This window comes from Ceratotherium simum, chromosome 11 (assembly GCF_057802395.1).
Source record: "Ceratotherium simum simum isolate JZ-2026a chromosome 11, ASM5780239v1, whole genome shotgun sequence".
In the NCBI taxonomy this organism is placed as follows: domain Eukaryota; kingdom Metazoa; phylum Chordata; class Mammalia; order Perissodactyla; family Rhinocerotidae; genus Ceratotherium; species Ceratotherium simum.
This window is the reverse complement of record NC_141910.1, coordinates 40,324,512-40,348,059: the sequence shown is the minus strand read 5'-3', so window position 1 is coordinate 40,348,059 and position 23,548 is coordinate 40,324,512. Positions and strand designations below refer to the sequence as shown.

Sequence of the window (23,548 nt, the reverse complement as noted above, 5' to 3'; positions counted from 1 at the left end):
ATTTCCATTCTGCCAAATGTCTTAACATAAGTGCTTTAGGAAGGGGAGATCAGAGGCCGTTTCTAACTTTTTTTTTGTAATATTTGTTCTTTGTGGATCGTATTGTGTATCGTATCATATACTTTTTTGAAATGAAGGACTATTTTTTTTTTTTTCAAAGGTTCATAAGTAACAACTAATCTTAGGGTCAGACCATTAGCCCTCAAAACTATCGTAAAAACCATCTGTTTTAGTTGTTTTTATGACACAGAACCGCAGGGTTCTTTGGAAGTGCAGCTCCATTTTTATCTGTTTGGGAATTTAATTTGCAAAGATGGTTTCATTGTTCTCCAGAAACTAAAGTGAGTAAATCAATTACGTAGTCTAGTCTTCCTCATCCCCCAACCTCTTTCACAGAGGAGAATCACTCAACTTCCCTCCCCCCAAAAAAGTATAATACAATATATGTTTTAATTGTTTTTATGACATAGATGTTCTGTTATCTGTGGATTCCTCCCTGTAATATCCCCTGCCCTATACCGTCAGAAGTAACTATTGTCAGAAATTTTCTGTATATCATTCCCTTACTTTATAGTTTTATTCTAAACAATATAATTTACTTTTGTATTTTTTGAACTTTATATAAAGTTAATCTGACTTGCTTCTTACACTCATCATTATATTCCTGAGATTCACACAGGATGTTGTATGTAGCCATAGTTTATTTTTACCACTCTAGTATTCTGTTGAATGTTTATATCACAATTTATTTACCCATTTTATAAGTTGATGAACATTTAGGTTCTTTCCAGTTTGTTTCTATTACAAACTATGCTGTTGTGAACATTCTTGAACATGTCTCTTGGTGTATGTGTACAAGAGCAGAGATTGGGAAATTATGCCTGGCAGGCCACCTGTTTTATAAATAAAGTTTTATAACAACCCAGTCATTTACATATTTATCTATAGCTGTTTTTGTGTTACAAAGGCGGATTTGAGTAGTTGCTACAGAGATTATATGGTCTGCAAAGCCTAAAATATTTACTATCTGGCCATTTACAGAAAAAGTTGCCCCCCCCCCCCCCAGTAGGTCAGGGTATATACACCTAGGAGTGGAATTACTGGGTCATAGAATGTGTGCATCTTCAGTTTTACCAGATGATGCCAAAGTTGTTGTTTTTTTCCCCCAAAGTCATTGGAATAGTTTACCTCCTACCAGTGATATGAGAGTTCACGTTACTGTATATCCTTGGGAACACTTTGATATTGTCACACTTTGAATTTTTTGCCAGTTCAGTGAGCATAAAATAGTATTTCATGTGGTTTTAATTTTCCTTTTCAAAATTATTAATGAGTTGCTTGAGCCTCATTTCGTATGGTCATTGGCCATTAATGTTTTCTTTTCCATGAGGTGTTTAGTCAAGACTTTTGCGGGCCAGCCCCGTGGCTTAGCGGTTAAGTGCGTGCGCTCCGCTACTGGCAGCCCGGGTTAGGATCCCAGGCGCACACCGATGCACCGCTTGTCCGGCCATGCTGAGGCCGCGTCCCACATACAGCAACTAGAAGGATGTGCAACTATGACATACTATCTACTGGGGCTTTGGGGAAAAAAAAAAAAAAGGAGGAGGATTGGCAATAGATGTTAGCTCAGAGCTGGTCTTCCTCAGCAAAAAGAGGAGGATTAGCATAGATGTTAGTTCAGGGCTGATCTTTCTCACACACACACAAAAAGACTTTTGCCATTTTTTCTGGAGAGTTGTTTGTCTTTCTCATCAATTTATAGGAATTCTTTATTCAGGAAACTAATCCTTTACCAGTTATAGGTGTTACAACTACCTTTTCTCAGTTTATGAATTGCTTTTTCTCTTTATTGTGTTTTTTAGTGAGCATAGGTTCTGAATTCTAATGTAGTTAACTATCAGTCTTTACTTTCAGGAGTAGTACTTTCTGTATCTTATTTAGGAACCTCCTCTCTACTTGCAGGATATGAAGATATTCTCCATTATTTTCTAAAGGTTTTATAATTTTGCCTTTGATTTTTTAATCTACTTGGATTTGATTTTTGTGTGTGGTGGAGATAGGAACTTCAGTGTATACTTAATTTTAATGAATTTGTAAATTTTAATTTAACTTAACTTGGGAAGTTCAGCATTTATTTCTTCACATATTTTTTTCAGCTAGAATCTTTTTCTCCTCTTGCTCTGGGACTCCAATGACACAATATTAGGCCTGAGGCTGTGTTCATTTTTTTCCCCCTCTCTGTTTAGATTGTATACATCGTATATATAATGTATGTGCATATAATATACATATATAATTTTCTAAATAGAAGAGGTCTTAATTTCAGAGTTTATTGTCTCTTCTTATAAACAGTTCAAAAATCTTGGTTATTCAATATCCCATAATGTAGGAAATTAGATTGGAGAGGCTTGTTGCTATAGACAGGCATAGTTAATCCTAACTGCAAAGAGGGAAAGCAGAAAAGGTATCAAGAAAGATTAGAAGTTTGAAAATGTGGTGCTTTCAACTACAGTCATGCACTGCATAATGACGTTTCAGTCAGCAATGGACCAAGTATATGACGGCGCTCCCGTAAGATTAGTACCTTATAGCCTAGGTATGTAGTGGGCTATACTGGCGAGGTTTGTGTAAGTACTGTAGGGGAAGAAGAAATTTTCCTCTATCTTTCTAGGTTCTTCTGTCTGGTCTGAGAATTAAATTGACATGAGACAGATTAACAGGAGAAAAACGAACAAAAGTTTAATGACATGTATATGTGGGAGAAACTCAGGAAAATCAAGTAACTTGCCAAAATGGCCAAAGCCCTCACCTTAAATACCATCTTCAGCTAAAGACAAAAGAAGATATTGGGGGTGGGGAGAGTCAGGGACTTCACAGGGAAGGAAGGCAATTTACAGGTAGGTGAAAAGGAGCAAACACATTTGAAAAACAAATGTTTGGCCACACAGAAACAGAAGAACACAGAGGGGAGCTCAACAAACAGGCTTTTCTAGGTTCCTCCCTGTCCACCACCTAGTTCATGTTATGCTGAGGTGATAGCTTGCTTCCTGAGACAGGTTTTTTTATCTGAATTTATTTTTAAGCAGTTAAGGGGGAGGTAACAAGAAAAACTTACTGAGTCTTTTGTTTCTTAAAAATAATCAGCCTGAAATAATCTTCATGTTAAAGAGACACATTTTGGGGTGTCCAATTTTGTTCCCCTTCAATACACACTATGGTATTTGTACAATGATGAAATCGCCTAACGATGCATTTCTCTGAATATAGCCCCTTGCATCACTGTATTTAATTAGAAATATAATAGCCTCTAGGGCATCATTTTATCACAGTGATTGCAGCACAAACTAACTAATATTCTCAGTGAAGACTGAGTCATCTAGAAGTGGCTACATTATAATTGTATTCCCTTGTTAGGAAGACAAGAAAGTAAGTATTCCATTTTAGAAAGATTTACATAAAACCATTACATTCAAAAGATGCTAGAATATATATCATTCTGAAATGATGCTGGAGTGTCAACTTTTGGATCTTTAGAATAGAATGCAATATATTTGTCTCTGCAAAGGGAACATATTTCTTGACAATTCAGAAAACAAATTAACTATGATTCACTGTAGTAAAAGCATAATGAACAGCTATCATTATAGTTTAAAAACTATAATATTGAATATTAAGGTTTACTAGTTACATAGAAATTTGCTTGCACCTCTAATAAGACAAACTTACTTACGCCAATAAATAGATTATACTGATGGATAAGAGGTTTGTGGACCTCCTTTCTCTTCTCCCTCCACGCCTCCCCCCGGCCCTTAATGAGTTTAAGAACCCTTGAGAATTCATTTGTATTCCTCCATATTTTAATCCTCAAGGCTAGAAACTATTTTGAGAAGGATCAAAGAAATAAGAGACTACCATGATATAAGGAAAAGGAAGTAATATACTTGGATTAAGAAAAGGGAGTATAAAAAGCTCCCAGAAGATAGGTATATTCTATTTACTGAACAGATATATTCCTAAAAAGTTTATTGTGAGTGAGAGTATGGTGCGTTAGAGATTGGGAGAGAAAAAAATAAGAACAAAGTTTTCAAAATGGAAAGAGAGCAATGGATTCTTTAGAGTCATCTGAGGGAGGAATTCTAACCCCAGTTTGCTGTGTGACCATGAGTAACTCACCTAATTTCCCAGAGTCCTAGTTTACTTATCTGTAAAATGATAGGAGGAGTTGTTGGTCTTTCAGATAGTCTCTTTTCTAGCTGTAGTAATCCATAAGTGCAAATGTTAAATTTATTGCCTTATACTCTAATATGTTCCTTTATAAAATTGGAACACTATGCCTGGAGAAGACTTAACTTGAACGAAAACAAGCTTCAAAAGCAATGCATTTTAGCTTAAACTTCAAGTAACATATGATACGTTTTTATTATGAAATTCAAATAATACAGAAATACTTATACTAAAAAACAAAAGTTTCCCTTTACCCCATCCTTGTAATCGCATTCTCCTAGTCAGGGGTAACCCAGTCACCAGTTTAATGTGTACGCTTCTAGACTTTTTTCTGTGTGTACATTATATACATATATAAATATGAAGTTTTTAATTTTATTTTTTAGAAGTATGTTTTTGGTGTGTGTGTATATTTTAATAAATCATTCAGTAATACAGTTTTGCAATTTGCTTTTTCCACTTAAGTTGTCTTGTAGATCTTTCAAATTTTTAGTTTGTACATCTACCTCATTGTTTTTAATTGTTGCATGGTATATTGTCGTTCATTAATCCCATCCATGGACTTTAGGTCATTTTTAATTTTGTGGCAATAATAAACAGTATAGTAAAGAACATCACTATACAGAATAGTAACTTATTTAACTCACACCATCTGGCAATGCTGTGCATTGTTTCATCTAACAATCCTAAACCTGGGATAAGTACTAATTAGCATGAAGAAATTACACATGAGGAAACTAGTCACAGAGCTGCTAAGTAGCAAACAGATTTGCTCAAGCACTGTAACACCAGAGCTCGTGTGCTATTCTACCACAGCTTTTATTGGATTCCCAAAGAGATTCCTGCCCCTGAAAAGGTGAAGAGCCAAGATTTTAGACAGGAGGGGGTTATAGAATTCTAGAGCTGTAAGAAGCTGTAGAGATCAACTACTGTGCTCTTTTGCATCTCCATTGCTGCTGACCCTATAATTGATCATCAAACTGGGAAACCTGAGAGGTAAAGAAGGAGTGTTATCATAATATTTATACTGAGATAACAGACACATTTGTCCTGGACAAATTGAGACACATGGACACCTTAACCCTAGGCTATGCCACCATCGCCTTTCACCTGGGCTACTGCAGTATCTCCTGCCTGGTCTCCTTGCATTTACTCTTATCCTATTCCAGTCCATTCTCACACAGTAGCCAAATGACCTTTTTAAAATAAAAACCTGATTTTATCACTCATTAATTTAAACGCCTTCAGTGGCTTTGTGGAAAAAATGTATTTATCCAGCTCTCCTGTGATTATTATTAGAATGCAGCGTGAAATAGCGTAAAGGGCACTTAAATTGTGAGTCAAGAGTCCTTGTATTTGAGTCTCAGATATCAAGACTGGTTTGGTGACCTTGGGCAAGCTATTTAGCTTCTCAAGCTGTTTTCTCAAATATAAAATATAGATAGTGTGAGGAGGGAGATGAGGTAATAAATATGAAAGGTACCATATAAATGCAGGACATTGTTAATAGTTAACTTTGTGCTTGTTATGCCCTTTGAAAAATTATGCTCTTGTGTCTTATCACAGTATCTAGCAGGTCATGGTAAGATTTTTACAAGCTGAACCACCTTTCATGGGACTATCCAAGTTTCACAAAATAAAAACCTTAGTCATTTAAAAAAAATCAAAGTCCATAAAAGGTAAGTGACTTGCCAAAAGTAAAAGCTAGTTACCGTATTGGTACTAAAACCCAGGACTATAACCTTGGCATGATAGTCTGATAATCTTTCTACCAGGCTCTGCTGCCTTCTCAAAATAATTATGTGTTTATAAAAATCACACAAATATTTTATCTGTGATTATAATTTAAATATATAACTCATCCTTCGTAAATTGAAAACAGTTTGGAAAGGCATGTCTGTATAATTTACTGACTTAATCAGGACCTCTGGCTTACAAGTGATGGCTTGCAAAAAGGGAATTTATTAGGTTACATAATTAGCTGGGAGGAATATTAAAGCAGCTCTCAGAATTGAAGGTCTGGGGCTTCAGAGACTAGAACTGAACTAGGGGCAGTCAAGACTGTCTTGATCGCTGACAGCCTTTGGTCTCTGTCCTTATAGCTGTCAAGCCAGGAAACAGGATAGGCTACACCTCCCTCTCTGGGAAATTTGGGAGGACTCCATTTGGCCGGTCCATATCTCACAATCAACCCTGTGGTAGTATTAGATTGAACCATATGAAACCGTATGAAAATGCTAATAGTCAATCGTATTTTTATCAACTGAAAAGGCCATTTCATATGATTCAACCTATTAATAGTACAGGGTGGTAGAGGGGAGAATGAAACATCATAGACTGATAGCCCTAATGTATCCTCAAAAAATGGTGGAGTTCCACAGAAGAGAAGAGCTGCTGTTCTTCCTACCAGAAGAAGGAAAATAGGAAAGCATTCTGGGCAGACAGAAATCATAGTGACCATAGTATAACACACTTACAAAGAGTATGGATTAGCTAGAATTCAGTTCGACCACTATGGAAATGAAGAAGACCTCAAATATAAGCAATTCTAAAAATGAGAGACTGAATTGTTCTTACTAGTCCTTTTCTTAAGCATCTCTGAGTTTGACGATCTACCTTTTTATGTAACAAATGTGTCCAAAGCTCTCAAATTATACCTTTTGTACTTTGCTGTTGTATGATAAACATTTTTTGAATGTCAGACATGTCCTAGGCACCTACCTCATAACAATCCTATTTAAAGTTGAAGAGGGCCGGCCCCGTGGCTTAGTGGTTAAGCGCGCGTGCTCCGCTGCTGGCGGCCCAGGTTCGGATCCCGGGCGCGCACTGACGCACACCACTTGTCCGGCCATGCTGAGGCCGCGTCCCACATACAGCAACTAGAAGGATGTGCAGCTATGACATACAACTATCTACTGGGGCTTTGAGGGGAAAAAAATAAATAAATAAAATCTTAAAAAAAAAAAAAAGTTCAAGAAATTGTAGTTCAAAGAGGTAAAATAATTTACCTAAGATTATACAACTAATTAATATGGAACCAGAATTTGAAGTCTAAATTGAAGATAAAACCCAACTTTTCCTTCCATACCAGTACTTCTCAAATATTGTCATTGAAATACCTCTGAGGGCAGGAGAGAGTACTTATTTTTGCCTGAGAGCGTCTATAGGAATATATGATCTTAAATATGAATATTGTTTACTGCTCCATAATAAATGGTGATAGCTTTGCTTTTTAGATGCTGAGGGTGTTTTTTAACTCAAACTTCCAAGTTAAATTGTTTTTTTAAGAAGATGTATGACACATTATCTCAGTTTGAGAAAAATGGCACACTATGCCTTATTGTGTGAATGACTGACTCAGTTTGTATCACTCCAGTCCAGACTATTCATTCTTATGTAAGAATCTAAGTTCCCTCCTGGATTTTCATACTTATAGTGAATTAGCCAATAGCACTTGATATTTCTATACATTTGGATTCTGATTGACCCAACAAACAGTTCACTCTAAAGTTACATAGCTTTGGAAGTAGTTTGTAATTGCTATGTTATAGCTAAACTTGATTTAAATAGTCTTGTTGTTGTTACATGCCTAAGGCAAATATTAGCTACATGTTTTAGAGAGCCTGTACCTTTTTTTCAAGAGGTTGAGGAATTAAGGGAAAAGAAGGAAAAGCAAAAAGTCTTTTGCTAATCACATAGCAGTATTTTGTGGGGTTTGGGAAGTATAATAGTAAAGACTGAAGTAAAGAGTGCTTTCTCTTTTTAATTTTTTTTTTTGTAAGGAAGATCAGCCCTGAGCTAACATCCATGCCAATCCTCCTCTTTTTGCTGAGGAAGACTGGCCCTGAGCTAACATCTGTGCCGATCTTCCTAAACTTTATATTGGACGCCACCACAGCGTGGCCTGATAAGCGGTGCATCAGGGCACGCCCAGGATCCGAACCTGGGCCGCCAGCATTGGAGCATAAGCACTTAACCGCTACGCCATGGGGCCGGCCCTAAAGAGTGATTTCTAATCATTGTTGCCAAGGGTTGAGTGGTTCCCCATCTGATACATAAAGCAAAACGGAAGTGATTTGTACTCCTTTTTTATTTTCATAAGAAGTATGATAGTGATGTAATTGAAAGGAGTGCTTTGAATCGTTCACTCTCTCGCAAGTTTCCAGAAGTCTACAAAGTGATGTATTTAAAGAACATTTTGGTAAAAAAAACCAATTAGGGTGATGGTATAATAATGCAAAAATTTGACCATAGGGAAAATTTTCATAATTTTAATTATATTTCAGATATAGTAACTTATACTATTTTAAATTAGTTCAACAGCTATGAAAATCGTTATAGAAGTTAATCTGTGTAAAAATGATTTTTTTTTTTCAATTTTTCCCATCTTTTAAAAGACTTATCTGGTATAGTTTTTATTTGTCATTAGATTCTTAAGCAATTTACTTTAAAGATATTCCATATTTTCTTTATTTTATAGATGATAGTATTTCTGCTGCAAGTACTTCTGATGTTCAAGATCGCCTCTCAGCTCTTGAGTTACGAGTTCAACAACAAGAAGATGAAATCACTGTGCTAAAGGCAGCTTTGGCTGATGTTTTGAGGCGTCTTGCAATCTCTGAAGATCATGTAGCCTCAGTGAAAAAATCAGTCCCAAGTAAAGGTAATTAAGTGCATTGTAAAGCAGGAAGAGTCTTGCTTTTTGCAACACTTTGCAATAATATATAAAACTTGTGTATTTTATCAGTGACATTAAAATTGGGAATATAAAACTATAGTTTCTCTTTTGGATTACTTGTGATTATAGTTTGTTTTCCATTTCCTTTTTCTTTATTCCCAAGAAATTCTGAAAGTTTATTATTTAATATTTTAAATTGGGAATTTTTGTATAGTATCATGGATTTTACTTATAGGCTTTTATATCACAATACTTGTGTGAATTTAGTATCTTCCAACTAGATAAAAAATTTACTGAGGGCAGGAACTGAATCTTCTTTTTTGTGTCTCTGATAGTCATTAGTGTTGTTTCTTGAACACAGCAGATAGGCCCTCATATTTACTTTTTGAATCAATCCTCTTATCATTACAGAAATGGTTAAAATCATTATAGTTCAAATAGCTTCATTCTAAGCCTTTTGTGGTCATTAGTCAGCAGAATCCTGAAGAATTTAAGCTCTAGAGTTTATTGCCAACCCAGTACGATGGGAATTTTAACTTTCAGATATTGAGAGTTTTCACATGTGAGAGAAACAGTCATCAAGACCCTGTTAAACTCTTGAGTTTGAAGCAGATGTAGTGTGGCCTTTCCTTTTTTCCAACCACCCAGAAAGAATTTAAAATTCTTTCACATTAATCAAGCAATTGAACATATTTCATATATCTTTGTGATTTCTTGGTAGAGTAAATGGACATGGGGATGATTATCCCATTTTGGCAATGGAAACATTGAGAATATTCATTGGCATACCTCTCTACTGCAATGTCAGTGCAAATTATTAACCTAAGGAAGAGTCTTAGATAACTCTTATATTCTAGCTAGATAGAAGATAGTTAACCAGGATATGAAGAGCAGATTTGGGAGAAAGATTATAAATTTGGTGTCTGAATGTTGAGTTTGAGGTATATATGGTGTATAGATAGATACATATAGGTAGTTGAATTACAGGTCTAGTTCCCGTGCTGGTCTTGGCTAGCAATAAGAATTTGGGACTGTTTAGCTTATGGATAATAGTTGAAGCCATAGAAAAAGGATGTAACATGAGAACAAGGCTCAGGGTAGTTCTATTGGGAGTTCCAATATTTCAGCATAGCAAAGAGTGATTCACGTTGCCAGCTGCTACAGAGAGGTCAAATAAAACAAAGACTGAGAGATGACCATTGGATTTGGCATTTATGAGATTATTAGAAACCTCTCCAAAAACAATTTTAGTGGAGGGATAGAATTGCAGATCTAACTGCAGTATTTTGAGAAGCAGCAATTGAGGAGAATTGTGGAATTGGGAGCAGCAACTATAGCCACTCTTTCAAAAAATTTGCCTGAGATGGGGGAAGAAGGTAGTAGCTAGAAAAAGATGGTAAAATGAAGGCCAGTTTTAATTTTTTAAATTGTAGACTTGAGCACAAACATATGTTGAGGACAAAAACGCAGCAGAAAAAATGATGATATTGGTGGGGGAGGGGTAGTAGTAATTGAAGCAGGTTTCCTGAGAGTTTTTTTTTGTGTGTGAGGAAGATCAGCCCTGAGCTAACATCCATGCTAATCCTCCTTTTTTTTTTTTTTTTTTTTTTTGCTGAGGAAGACCGGCTCTGAGCTAACATCTATTGCCAGTCCTCCTCCTTTTTTTCCCCAAAGCCCCAGTAGATAGTTGTATGTCATAGTTGCACATCCTTCTAGTTGCTGTATGTGGGACGCGGCCTCAGCATGGCTGGAGAAGCAGTGCGTTGGTGCCCCGGATCCAAACCCAGGCCGCCAGTAGCTAAGCACGTGCACTTAACTGCTAAGCCACAGGGCCGGCCCTCCTGAGAGTTTGAGAAAGGTTCTTAGAGCAGGTAAGAAACTATTAGTCTTAGACAGAAAGAAGACTACTTCCTTTGAGATAGAATGGAAAGAGATAAAACTGAGTGGAGGCCGCTATATATTCATAGTTGTCAAGGCTGAAACTTTCATTCCTTATCCCTTTGTCCTCAGGAGACAGTGATGCCCATTAAGAAAGGAAGATAGTTCCTAGGAGGTGAAAAGAGGTTGTAAATGTTTGGAGTGGTTAAAGTAGAGAATGGAAGACCATAGACATATGAAAGAAATGCTGAGTGACCTTGAGAGTATTGAGTTGGGAAACTGGGGGAGGGACATTCATTCTGCCTGGGTTTGTGATTCCCATTCTTATACCCCCCACCATCAAGCATGCTGGACCTATGTGTTAATAGTGGCGAGTCAGAGAGATGGCAGGATCTTTTCCATTAGTGGTTGGTAAGGTAAATGTGTTAATGACAAAGGATGAGACTTGAGAGTTTGGCAAAAGACTTGATAGAAACCACTTGGGCTAATAATGTATTTTTTGAGAACCAACTTTGAGGACTGCCAAGATCAAGCCAGGCAAACATTTATTTGGTTATAAACTGACTGTTATAATAGGATTCTGGGGTCGTTAGAGTAGAATGAGGAGCCGGATCAGTTCATATATGCGGGCTTTACAGGGGAGGTAAACTTGGCATAGAGAAAGAACAAGTTTCTCCTCTATAATTGGTATATATATACCCTCAGCTTCTGACTCTGTATAAGTATTTTAAATCCTGTAAGGGAAAATGATAGTGTTTGATTATTATCCACATTTTTAAAAGCTTATTTTAAGTAGTTCATATTAGTCTAAAAAAATTAAAAAATTTTTTATGCTAAAACAACAGTATCTTGTGATCTCTTGTGGAGAAAAATTTAAACAATGTTTTCTCTCATTTTTTATTTACCAAGGTATTTCTGTAAAGAAATATTTATAGGGAAATTTAAAGACTGCTTTTTTAAAATTTGGTAGATAGACGATATTTTGTATGACACATCAGTTACTTAGCACCTACCTGTTTCAGTGTCATAAAATACAAATACAATTAAATAGCCCTAGTTCCTATTTCCCAGGAACATACTTTTTGTACAGTGTCCTTTCTAGTCTTTTTCTAGTTGTCCGTATTCACAATTCCTTTGTGTCTAAAGTGAATTTCGGATCAGTTTTGTTACAGGCTCTTTAGTGAAGACTCACCCAGTTCTGGAGTCACAGAGCCACCTGCAGCTACTACATTGATACTTTTGTTTCCACATAGTACTGACTCATAATTCTTATTAATAACCTGTTAATTAGAGAGATAATAAGTTCCTCTCCATTGATTCTACCTCATAAGTTTTTTTTTGACTGCTATTCTTATAATATGCTAACATAGTTACATTCTGAAATAGGATCCACTAGTGATTATTCTTTGTTATTTTGTTACCTTAGACACAGGCTTTGAATTGCTGTCTGTAAAATGGATTGATGAGGGGATGGATTATTTAATAATTTAGGGAAATATTATTTTAGAGATAAGCATAATTTATTGTTAAGATTTAATTACTCTATTTCCCTTTAGTGGAAAATTTTAGTGGAAAAGTTTGCCTGACTGCCCAATTATGTTTCCAATATTGATATTAAAATATCACGAGAAATAAATATTTAAAGTTTCATTGATTTTTTTTTTTTTATTGGCAATTCTAAATAGCTTTATCTTGGAGTTTATATATAGTATACTATAGAAGTAACTGGAAAAAATATTAAGTGATTCTTCACTGTTGGCATTTGTATATAGCCTAATAAAGATCAGCTATCAGTTTTGGCATTAAACAGGATTAATATATTAATGGTATGAATATTTGGAGTAAACATTTTAAGCAAAATATTTTCTAATGAAGTTTTTCGTAAAATACTTTTTTTAGGAAACATTATTTTGTAGGGATTTTGTATTTTTTTCTTCAATTAAAATTGAAGTCATTTCTGGTAACTGGTAAATTTTATCTTATATGTGAATTTTTTTAGTCCCCTGTGAAATTAGAATTTATAGTATTCACTTTCACATTGTACTGACAGGACAATAATCACTATCATCTTCTTAAGATATTTACATTTTCTAGATTTTTCTTAGAGATAAGACTAAAGCCCCATGGATAAATAGAGTGGAATCCTTTTATGAAGCTGTGGTGAAAAGTGTAGGCCAACTTCCTTATTGACGAAGACAACTATTACATAGTTTTGCTATGTATGTGTATGCTACTGACTTAATGGCATTTTACTATGTCACTTCATAGTGGTATTGCCATTCAGTAAATGCCAAAATCAGAAACACACCTAACTAGTCATTTCAGTATTTTTAGTTCTCTTCTTTTAGTTTATCCTCTTTGGTGTGCCAGCAGTATTAGAAGCTAAGACCCACTTTTTCTTGAGTATGTTATGCCAGACACTTAACTGAGATAGAAAGTTTTCCCACTAGTTTTTAAGGTGGCCAGTCATTTAAATTTCTTGTATACCTTCTCTTCTGTCGGAGAATTCTTTCCGTTTGACGGCATATGTTCATAATATATGCACCAGTTGCAACTGAATCCCTGCCAAAAGAAAAAAAAATTACCTGTACTTTGGAGCAAAAGGGAAGGCCCATGGAACACTTTGGCAGTTTTAACTGCCAGGAAGACAAATTATATCACAGCTGGTGCCTGGGAAACCCATTAAGACCACTTCGGGTGACCAAATGAACGTAATTTGAGAATACAGCCCAGTGGCATTATGTGAAGACAAGCTGTTAGTACACAATGGTATAAAAGCAAAGGAGTCAAATTTATCTGAAAGTGGGAATCAGTCATTTTAAGCCAGGAAACTGCTGGTAAACCAAAAGTATCAGGCATTGTAACTGCTACTTGAGAAATGAGAGAACGCAGAGGCAAAATTGAAATGTAGAGGATGTCGGTTCTCCACAAGAAACATTCCTAATTGTGTAGAATCTGGGATAGTGTACAGGCACAGATCTCTGTCATTTGGCTCTTACTGCAAATAACATTTGGGAGAACACAGGGATTGTCATAGGTTTGCAGTAAACGTTACTGATAAGTAAATTACGTTAAACAGAGTGGAAGGCGTGAATTTCCTTGGTGGGGCCCTTGGGCTAAAATGACTCATAATTGTTGTAGGAGGTGGGAGAGTGTCTTATTATTTTGACAATAGATCAAAGACTTCTAAGCTGCTCTTTGTATATAGAAATACATGAGTGGATATTGCCTCAGACCAGGCAGCAATTACCATTTACAGAGTTCCCTTTCTCTATGAGAGTCAAATCCTTCTTTAGTCATTTCTACTCAAAATATACTTTTAAAAATTAATAGCTAAGAGTTAAAAGGACTAAAGTACACCTTTGTGAGACTACAGGAAAGGAGAAGTGTACAGATAAAATTCCAAATGGAAAAGACAAAATTTGATGGAGTACACATAAGTCCTCAATCATCTCAAAGAGTGAAGCAAAGTAATTGACAGAGGTTGAAAAAAAAAAAGGGAGCTTGAAAATATGGAGAGAGTGGAAGAGGTCTGCTGTTGGAACTATGGGACATATGATAGGAAATCTGAGATAAAAGATTTTGCGTATCAACTAGAGTTCTTCCTCCATAAATATCTTTGCCCTTCTCCTGATCAAAATTTTCTCCATCCTTTAAGATCTCAAGTTATTTCCTGAAAATGATCTTTCCATTTTTTGTTTCTTAGAATTGTTTAAAAATTTTTGTGTGTGTCTCTTGGTATATGTATTTGTTGTTCTTGCTAGATTATAAACTATTTGAAGGCAGGGACAGTTTCTTACTGACATAGCTAGCCCTATGATGACTCAGTAAATACTTAATAAATGGAATGTGGGAAGAAGAAGAAGAAAGTTTATAGAAACAACAAGTTGTGGTTAAAAAGAAATTACTGCTTTAGAGGGAGGGTTTGGGATAGGTGCAGGAATTAGAGGATATTATGGATGAGGTATATAAGGATTTGAGGATATAAACGAATTTCAGATTTGATATTTTGCATACGCAATAGTTCCTAGAAGTTCATTAGTATTTAGGAACTGTCAGGCTAGGGTATCAGAAAGGTCATCTGCTTGGGTCTATCATCAAGGAATATAAACCATGTGATTAGTATCCTCATGTCATGATAAAGTATAAAAATTATCATTGGCCTTCAACCCTGGCATTATGATAGTTTCTACTGTGATAAAAACTAAATGAGTGCCTTCCTGGTTTATAGACTTTAGGCCTAAATTTCTCATATTTCAGCTGGATTGCTGCTCAGAAATAGAAATACTTTTGTACCTTTGGTTACTAGAGTCATTGTTGCTTCCAGTCTTGCAGGCTGATCTTTGAGAGAGTTATAAAGCTCAGACTTTATAATGCCCAGGCCCTAGGTGAGAGGGATGTGTATATACACATACATACATACATAGATACATACACGTATATATATATATATAGCTAACGATGCATTCCAGTCATGAATTTGTGTAACTGCAATAATCATTTTTATGTTCCTTTCTTCCAGTTAAGTTCCTGATATTCTAAATTTCAAAGAATACACTTTAGACTTCCCAACTGAAAAACAAGCATTTGCCCACAGTTCCTTTTTGTTTTCTGCCTCTACTTTACTTAACTCATTGCCTCTACCTTGGGAGATTAGTCTTTTATTCAAATACTAAGGATTCCCAGTACTGAGAATTATCTCAAATTAAACTGTAGGATTGAAAGTGACCATGAAAATCTTCTTTTGGTCTTTTATTGCTATTTATGTAAGTGTTTGGGGACCTTGATGATTTAGTACTATTATCTGCTTAGGATTTTCTTTCCTCCTATTCCATTTGGTAAATTCCTATCTGTTATCCTGGCACAGCTCTAAATGTCACTCTCTACTAGGCAGAAATATTCCTTTCTACTTACTTACCATTCCTTCCGCCTGGACTCAAATCTTGATTTCACTGCCTATTATAATATAACCTTGAGCAAGTTAATAATCTCTCTAGGTTTCAGTTTCTTCATCAGCAAAATTGGAATGAAAATAGTCAATTCTTTTTAGGATGATGGGGAAGATTAAAAGATGTAACAGGGGCCACCCGGTGGTGCAAGTGGTTAAGTGCGCGCACTCCGCTTCAGCAGCCCGTGATTCACAGGTTTGGATCCTGGGCGCGCATTGACGCACTGCTTGTCGGGCCATGCTGTGGTGGCGTCCCATATAAGTGGAGGAAGATGGGCATGGATGTTAGCTCAGGGCCAATCTTCCTCAGCGAAAAAAGAGGAGGATTGGCATCAGATGTTAGCTCAGGGTTGATCTTCCTCACATACACACACACAAAAAGATATAACAGTTATAAAATACTTATGATAATGCCTAGCATATAGCAAGTGCTTGATAATTAATATTATTCCACACCACTTACTGTATTAACAGTTGTCTGTTTCCTTCATTTTTTCAATGTAGTAGGCACTGTTTTAGGTAGTGGAGATTAAAGAAATAAAAGACACTGCCTTTGTCTCCAAAGGACCTCAGGTAAAGTGAGAAAACAGATAAGTCAATAGTTACAAAATTATATGATAATTGGTATTAAAGAGGTAAATTTAGGGTGCTGTGGGAGCACCTAGGGTAAATACCTAACTCCAACTGGAGTTGAAGCTTTTTTGCAGGAGGTGACATCAGCTCTCATCTACCTTCATGGTCTTAGCCACTTATTGGTGCCAGTTCCCAAATTGTTATCTATATTCCAGACTTCAGCACTTCAGAATTATCTGTCTACTTACTAGATTGTTCTGCTTGTATGTACTTAGAATTCATAAATGTAAAATGTCCCCAAACTGAACTCATCTTTTTAAGTCTAAACATTTCTTAAAACTGCCTCGTCCTTTCCATTCATGCTACCTACCTCTTGTTTCAGGTCTCCATCATCTTAGGATTAGACCACTGCCCTGAAATCTGCTCTTCACATAGCCACTTGAGGGTTTTCTCTAAAATGTAGATTGAACTAAGTCCCTTTTCAGCTTAAAATCCTTTAGTGGTCTCTATCCTCTAGAGATAAAGTCTTCATAATCTAACTCCTGCTTACTTCTCCCGTCTGGACTCACCTCTCCCATCTGGACTCTGCCCTCTCTTGTTCTACATTCTCAACATATAAAGAGCTTTTTGTCTATGATCTCCCTCCCATGCCACACACACACATGCACACCCCACTTAGCTGTTACATTCTTTCTGTTCCTTTACACATACTCAAGTAAGATCCCGGTATCTTATCACCTCTCTTTTACCTGGCTATCTCTTGCTTATCCTTTAAGACTTTGTTCTGCATTTCTTTAGGAAGCCTTTCTTGGGCTCTATGTCCCTAATCATCCTTACAGAATTATCTGTCTTTTCTTTGTACTTCCATGATACTCCTCTGTTCATATCACTCTGTTAACTGTACTTACCACATGTTTTCATTGCAGTGTGAATCTCTTGGAAGATTTTGAACTTCCTGATGCCAGCGGCTGCTTTGTACTGTTGTAAACACAAGGCTAGGATCATAACAGGCCCTGGGTAAATATTTTATGGGTAGATGGATGATGAATAAGTGGTAATTTAGGCAAGCAGAGATGACTAGTGTATGCCAGAGAGAAGGACCATCCAGGTGCAGAAGCTCAGAGGAGTAAAAGTACTTAATTTAGGAGTTCCACATAAACTGAAGCATAAGGTGTGAGCTTGGTAGATAGGACCCATCGTGAAAGGTTTTCTTATGCCTTGCTAAGGAATTTAGTTTCTATCCTAGGGTCACTGGAGAGCTATTAAAGGATTTTAAATTGAGGAGTGACAAATAGATTTACAGTAATCCATTAATTCTAAGATGCCTATATTTCTTGCATTTCAACATCCCTGAAATTGCAGTGCATCCTACAATTGATTGTGTTTTATAGTTCTCATAGGCAACACTTATTTCTTTCTGGTGGTATTCAAGATAATGGTGCATATTACAATTGATGGTATATTAAATTCAAAGACGTACAGCGTGTTTTAGAAAGATCATTCTGGCACAGTGTAGAGAATACCTTAAGAGCAAGGTAATACTGCAAGAGGCGAGAATAGAGATAAACTGAACATAATCCAGAAGAGAAATTTGAGGCAGTAGTGGAAAAGATGCATTCATTTAGTCATTCAGATATTGGTTAAGTGCTTTCTGTGTGCAAGCACAGTGCTAAGCATGGGGATGTATACAAGAATCACAAAGCAAGTAAGGTTTCTACATGGAATTACAGATAGTTGGTGAGAAGAACTGTGAAGGAAATAAGGGGATAGTGAGAGAATAAAATAGGAGAGGCCCTTTAGATAAGGTGATCATAAAAGCCTTCTTTGAAGAAGTAGTATTGAGCTGAAATTTGAAAGATGAGGATGAGCCTTCTAGTTGAAGAACGTTCCAAGTAGAAGAGCAAATGCAAAAGCTTGGGTGGAAGAAAAGAGAGGAAAAATCGAATTCAAGATTTGGGTCATATGCCAAAGAAACAAACAATCCCATCTTGACTATTATCTTATGCTATATACAAAACTTAAGTCAAAATGGATTGTAGACCTCAGTGTAAGGGCTAAACCCATAAAACCTCTATAAGAATATATAGGACAAAATCTTAGTGACCTTGGGTTTGGCAAAGATGTCTTAATAGAATAAAAACAAGTACAAATAAGAGAAAAATTAATTTAATTGAACTTCATCAAAATTTAAAAATCTTATTCTTCCAAAGACTGTTTTGAAAATAAAAAGGCAAGCTACAGAACAGGAGAAAATATTTTCAAAACATCTATTTGTCAGAAGATTTTTATTTAGAATATATGAAGAATTCATACAACTCAATAAATAAGAATACAGCCCATTTTAAAAATAGACAAAAGGTTTGAACAGACACAACACCAAAAAAGATATATGGATGTAAAGTAAACACATGAAAAGATATTTAACACCTTTAGACATTAAGGAAATGTGAATTAAAACCTCAATGAGATGCCACTACGTGTTCACCAGTATGGCTAACATTAAAAAGACTGGTCATTCCGAGTATTTGGAAGAATATGGAGTAACTAGAACTCTTACACGGTGTGGGTGGGAATGTAAAGTGGTATAGCCACTTTGGAAAACAACTTGGCAGTTACTTAAAAAGTTAAACATTCACCTGCCACACGCCCCAGGTATTTATCTTTAAGAAATGAAAGCTTATGTCCACACAAAGACTTGTACACTTAAGTTCACTGTAGCTTTATTTGTAATAGTAAAAAACAGGAAAAGCCCAAATGTCAACAGGTAAATGAATAAAAACATTGTGGTATATCCATATAATGGGATAGTATTGGGCTATGAAAGGGAATAATCTATTGATACACTTAGAAACTCAGATGAATTTCAAAATAATTAAACTGAATTAAAAAGCCAGGCAAAAAAATATATATTGTATGATTCCATTTATATAAAATTCTAGAAAATGCAAACTAATCTGTAGTGATAGGAGGTAGATTGGTAGTTGCCTGGGAACAAGAATGAGTGAGGAAGAGATGGATTACAGAGGGACACAAGGAAACTTTTGAGGATGATGGCTATGTTCACTATCTTGATTGTGGTGATTGTTTCACAGGCATATATGTATGTCAAAACTTGGTAAACTGTACACTTTATGTGCAACTTATTGTATGTCAATTTTATCTCAATAAAACTGGGGGGAAAAAAACAGAGTTATAGAAGCAACAAAGAACTTAGTCACACGTTGAATGTTGGCAGTAAAGAAATGGAGGAATTGAAGCTGATTTCCTGTTTTCCAGTTTGTACAATGAATGGGTGGTAATGTGTTTCTCCATGAAAAAAGTATATCATAGAGTAGCAGTTGAATTGTTTGGTGAGAGGAGGGGCACATAAGTTCATGGGGAGATGTTCAATAGCAGTTAGGTATAGAAAATTATGAGAAGGATATGATGGTGACGAGATCTGAAGAGTCCAGATATAAAATCGGAGCAAGAAAAGAAGATCCAGGAAATGAGAGTAAGAAGAATGTTCTTGCCTGAATTATAGGCATTATTAGATGCTGAAGAAAAGTTGAGCAAGATAAGGACTGAAAAGTATCCATTGATTTCAGTGACACAGAAGCCATTGATGATCTTGGCAAGAGAAGTTTCTGTGAAGTGGTTAGATGATAGCCAGATTGCAGAAGGTAGAGGTGCGGATAGGAAAGTGTAGACTACTGGCTCATTTTCAAATTTTAGACTTGGAATGGAGGTGGGTGGGTGCATGTGTGTCTGGGGAGGGTGAGATTAGAAGGAATAGAGGATCAAGGAGTTATTTTTGAGTATACTTGTACTGTATAAGGCAGATATTTAAGCATATGTTTTCTTATATGCCAAGGGGAAATAGGCATCAAAGAAGGAAAGTTTGAAAAGGGGTTGTGCTGTGGAGTCCAAAATTCGTATGTTTAAAACCCTAATCCCTGATGTGATGGTATCTGGAGTTGGGGACTTTGGGAAGTGTCTGTTCATTTCCTCTGCCCATTTTTTGATCAGGTTGTTTGTTTTTCTGTTGTTCAGCTGTGTGAGTTCTTTATATATTATGGAGATCAACCCCTTGTCAGATGTATGTTTTGCAAATATTCTCTCCCAGCTGGTGGGTTGTCAGATTCTCCCTCTTTGATGGCTGTAACTGTCTGCTTGCTGTAGCCAAGTGCTCAGAAAGTTATTCTCCTATGTTAGGTGGTTTTACTATAGCAGATCAGAAGCACCTGAACTAAGTGGTAACCTCTAGGAGGGAGGAAGTGGGGATGTGTTCAGGGAGGGGTACACAGAGACTTCAGCTCTAATGGTAATATATTTACATTTACATTCAAAAGTCAAAACCAAGGTTTTGCTTCTGATAATGGCTGAATAAGCTCCTTTATATTCCTTTAACTATAAACTTAACAGCAGTTCTTACAGCATGGGATAATTTGAATAGGATTGGATGACTTCTGCAAAGTTTTATTTGGTCAGTTTTTAATATTTTCTGCACAATAGCGTTTTAAGTAATGTTCAGTTGAGTTATAGGCTGACTCAGTCTTATAAATATATTAGTGTTCGAAAGAGTATATTTTATAATCAGTAACTGAATTTTCACCATGACGTTGAAATTGCTGAGGAAGAAATCACAACAGCCACATCAGTATTAATGTGAAATGTCAGTTTAGGTTAGTAATTTCTAGAAATACTAAATTGAGGTTGATTGAGTCTTAATAAAAGGATGGTAATCATTTTTTTAAATGACATTCAAGAGAGTGTAAAAAATTCAAACACAACTGCAACAATTCCATTATATGTGAAAAGTAGAGATTATATATTTATGAATTATACATGTATATAGGATTATGTATATGTGTTTTGAACAATGCCAGTAATTTGTTGGTGTTGAGCAAATAGAAGACCCACAGGTTATTAAATTCCAAATAAGTTACAGAGGACTTGTTATTTCTCGTGCAAATTGTGACCCTAATCAGGATATTTAGAAACTGAAGAGGTTATCCCATTTTTAGTAACTAGGAGTATAATAACGTTTGTTTTCCTGTTGGAGACAATTGCTACGTTGGTGTGTATGAAATACAAGCTCTTTTTTCTCCTTGAGGTAAAAGAACCTGAAGAAACTTGTCTCTGTTTTTGTATTTGTTTATAAGAGAGGATCTGACATAATTTAAAACAGGAAATCCAGAAGTAACTATTGATCCATGACCTGTCTCACTGCTGTACTCCAGTTCTTCAGAAATAGAACATTCATATGTAATTCATTCCTGAAAGGCTTACATCGTGTGTATAATATGTTGGTTGGGGGAGGTTCTGATAAAGAAATGAAAAACAGAATTTTCACTTTTACTTTAATCTTGAGTGTGGCTCCATAATTTCTCCAATTTTTTTTAAATTTTGTTTTCTTTCACTAGTGACTATACAATTAACCAAGTCCAATGAGAATTCAGTTTAGGCTAAAGAGTTGTCGTTTTTAATATATAGTTCTTGATCATTTTCAATCATATGTTTTTGAGACCTACTTTTTCACTCACATCAGCACCTTCATTTTTCTAATTTTCCATTCTTTTACATAATAAAGGTAATAAAATATTCAAATAATTGTACAAACATTTCTGTGTGTGTATTTTTTTATTGTTACCACTCTATGGAGTAAACGTCATAACCAGCTCAGTAGTTGGAAACCTTTATGTTGAATAATAAGAAGGACGCCATTATATACAGGTCTCAAAATGGCCAGGACATCAAAAAATGTCTTCTCTTTTTGGAATAAGTATCTAGAATGGGAATAGATTGCCTACTGAGACTGATAAAAACTATGAGGCGTACACTGCCATCTAATCATGTGAAGATGAATGATAATTCCACAGGATACCTTGAAAGCATTTGAAGAACTGAACAGTAAACTGTAGGACTTAGAAACATTGGTGATGTGTTGAGTTTTCTTTTTAACATTTTTTTATTGTGTTAAAATATACATAACATAAAATTCATCACTTTACATTTTTAGGTGTACAGTTCAGTGGCATTAAATACATTCTCGTTGTACAGCCATCACCACCGTCTATCTCCAGAACTTTTTCATCTTCCCAAACTGAAACTCAGTACCCATTGAACAGTAACTCCACATTCTTACATGCCCCCTGTCCCTAACAACTACCATTCTATTTTCTATTTCTATGAATTTGACTAGTCTAGGGACTTCTTTTAATTGAAATAATATAATATTTGTCCTTTTGTGTCTGGCTTATTTCACTTAGAGTAATGTCTTCAGGGTCCACCCATGTTATAGCCTGTTTCTCACAATTTCATTCCTTTTTTAGGCTGAATATTCCATTGTATGTATATGCCACATTTGGTTACCCATTCATCTGTCAATGAACACTGGGGTGGTTTCCACCTTTTGGCTATTGTGAATAATGCTGCTATGAACATGAGTATGCAAGTATTTGCTTGACTCCCTGCTTTCAATTCTTTTGGGTATATATACCTAGAAGTGGAGTTGCTGGATCATATGGTAATTCCATGTTTAATTTTTTAAGGAACAGCCAATACTGTTTTTCACAGTAGCTGCACCATTTTACATTCTTACCAGAAATACACAAGGATTTCAATTTCTCCACATCCTTGCCTACACTTTTTTGTGTGTGTGTGTGAGGAAGATCAGCCCTGAGCTAACATCCATGATAATTCTCCTCTTCTTTTTGCTGAGGAAGACCGGCTCTGAGCTAACATCTATTGCCAGTCCTCCTCCTTTTTTTCCCCAAAGCCCCAGTAGATAGTTGTATGTCATAGTTGCACATCCTTGTAGTTGCTGTATGTGGGATGCAGCCTCAGCATGGCCGGAGAAGTGGTGCATTGGTGCGCGCCTGGGATCTGAACCTGGGCCACCAGTAGGGGAGCGCGCACACTTAACCGCTAAGCCACGGGGCCGGCCCTACACTTTTTTTTTTTTTTTTTGATAGTAACCATCCTAATGGGTGTGACTGATCTCTTCGTGGATTCGGATCCCGGTGTGGATCTACTCCCCTCGCCAGCCATGTTGTGGCAGTGTCCCACATATAAAGTAGAGGAAGATTGGCACAGGTGTTAGCTCAGGGCTAATCTTCCTCAAGCAAAAAAAGCCGAAGATTGACAACAGATGTTAGCTCAAGGGAATCTTCCTCAGCAAAAAAAAAAAAAAAGAAGAAGAAGAAGAAGAAAGATCTCAAATCAGTAACCTAACTTTAATCTTAAGGAAATAGGAAAAGAATAAA

The 23,548-nt window shown here is 36.0% G+C and overlaps 1 protein-coding gene across 8 annotated transcripts in view; it reads left to right on the top strand.

The window, feature by feature from the left end:
* Nucleotides 1–23,548, top strand: part of EML4 (EMAP like 4) — a 159,698-nt gene that overhangs the window by 60,520 nt on the left and 75,630 nt on the right. For all 8 annotated transcript variants that reach the window (XM_014792331.2, XM_087436843.1, XM_087436842.1 and 5 more), the window contains one exon: nt 8,705–8,887. In XM_014792331.2, the coding sequence (XP_014647817.1) occupies nt 8,705–8,887 (183 nt within the window). The remainder of the gene's footprint in view (nt 1–8,704; nt 8,888–23,548) is intronic.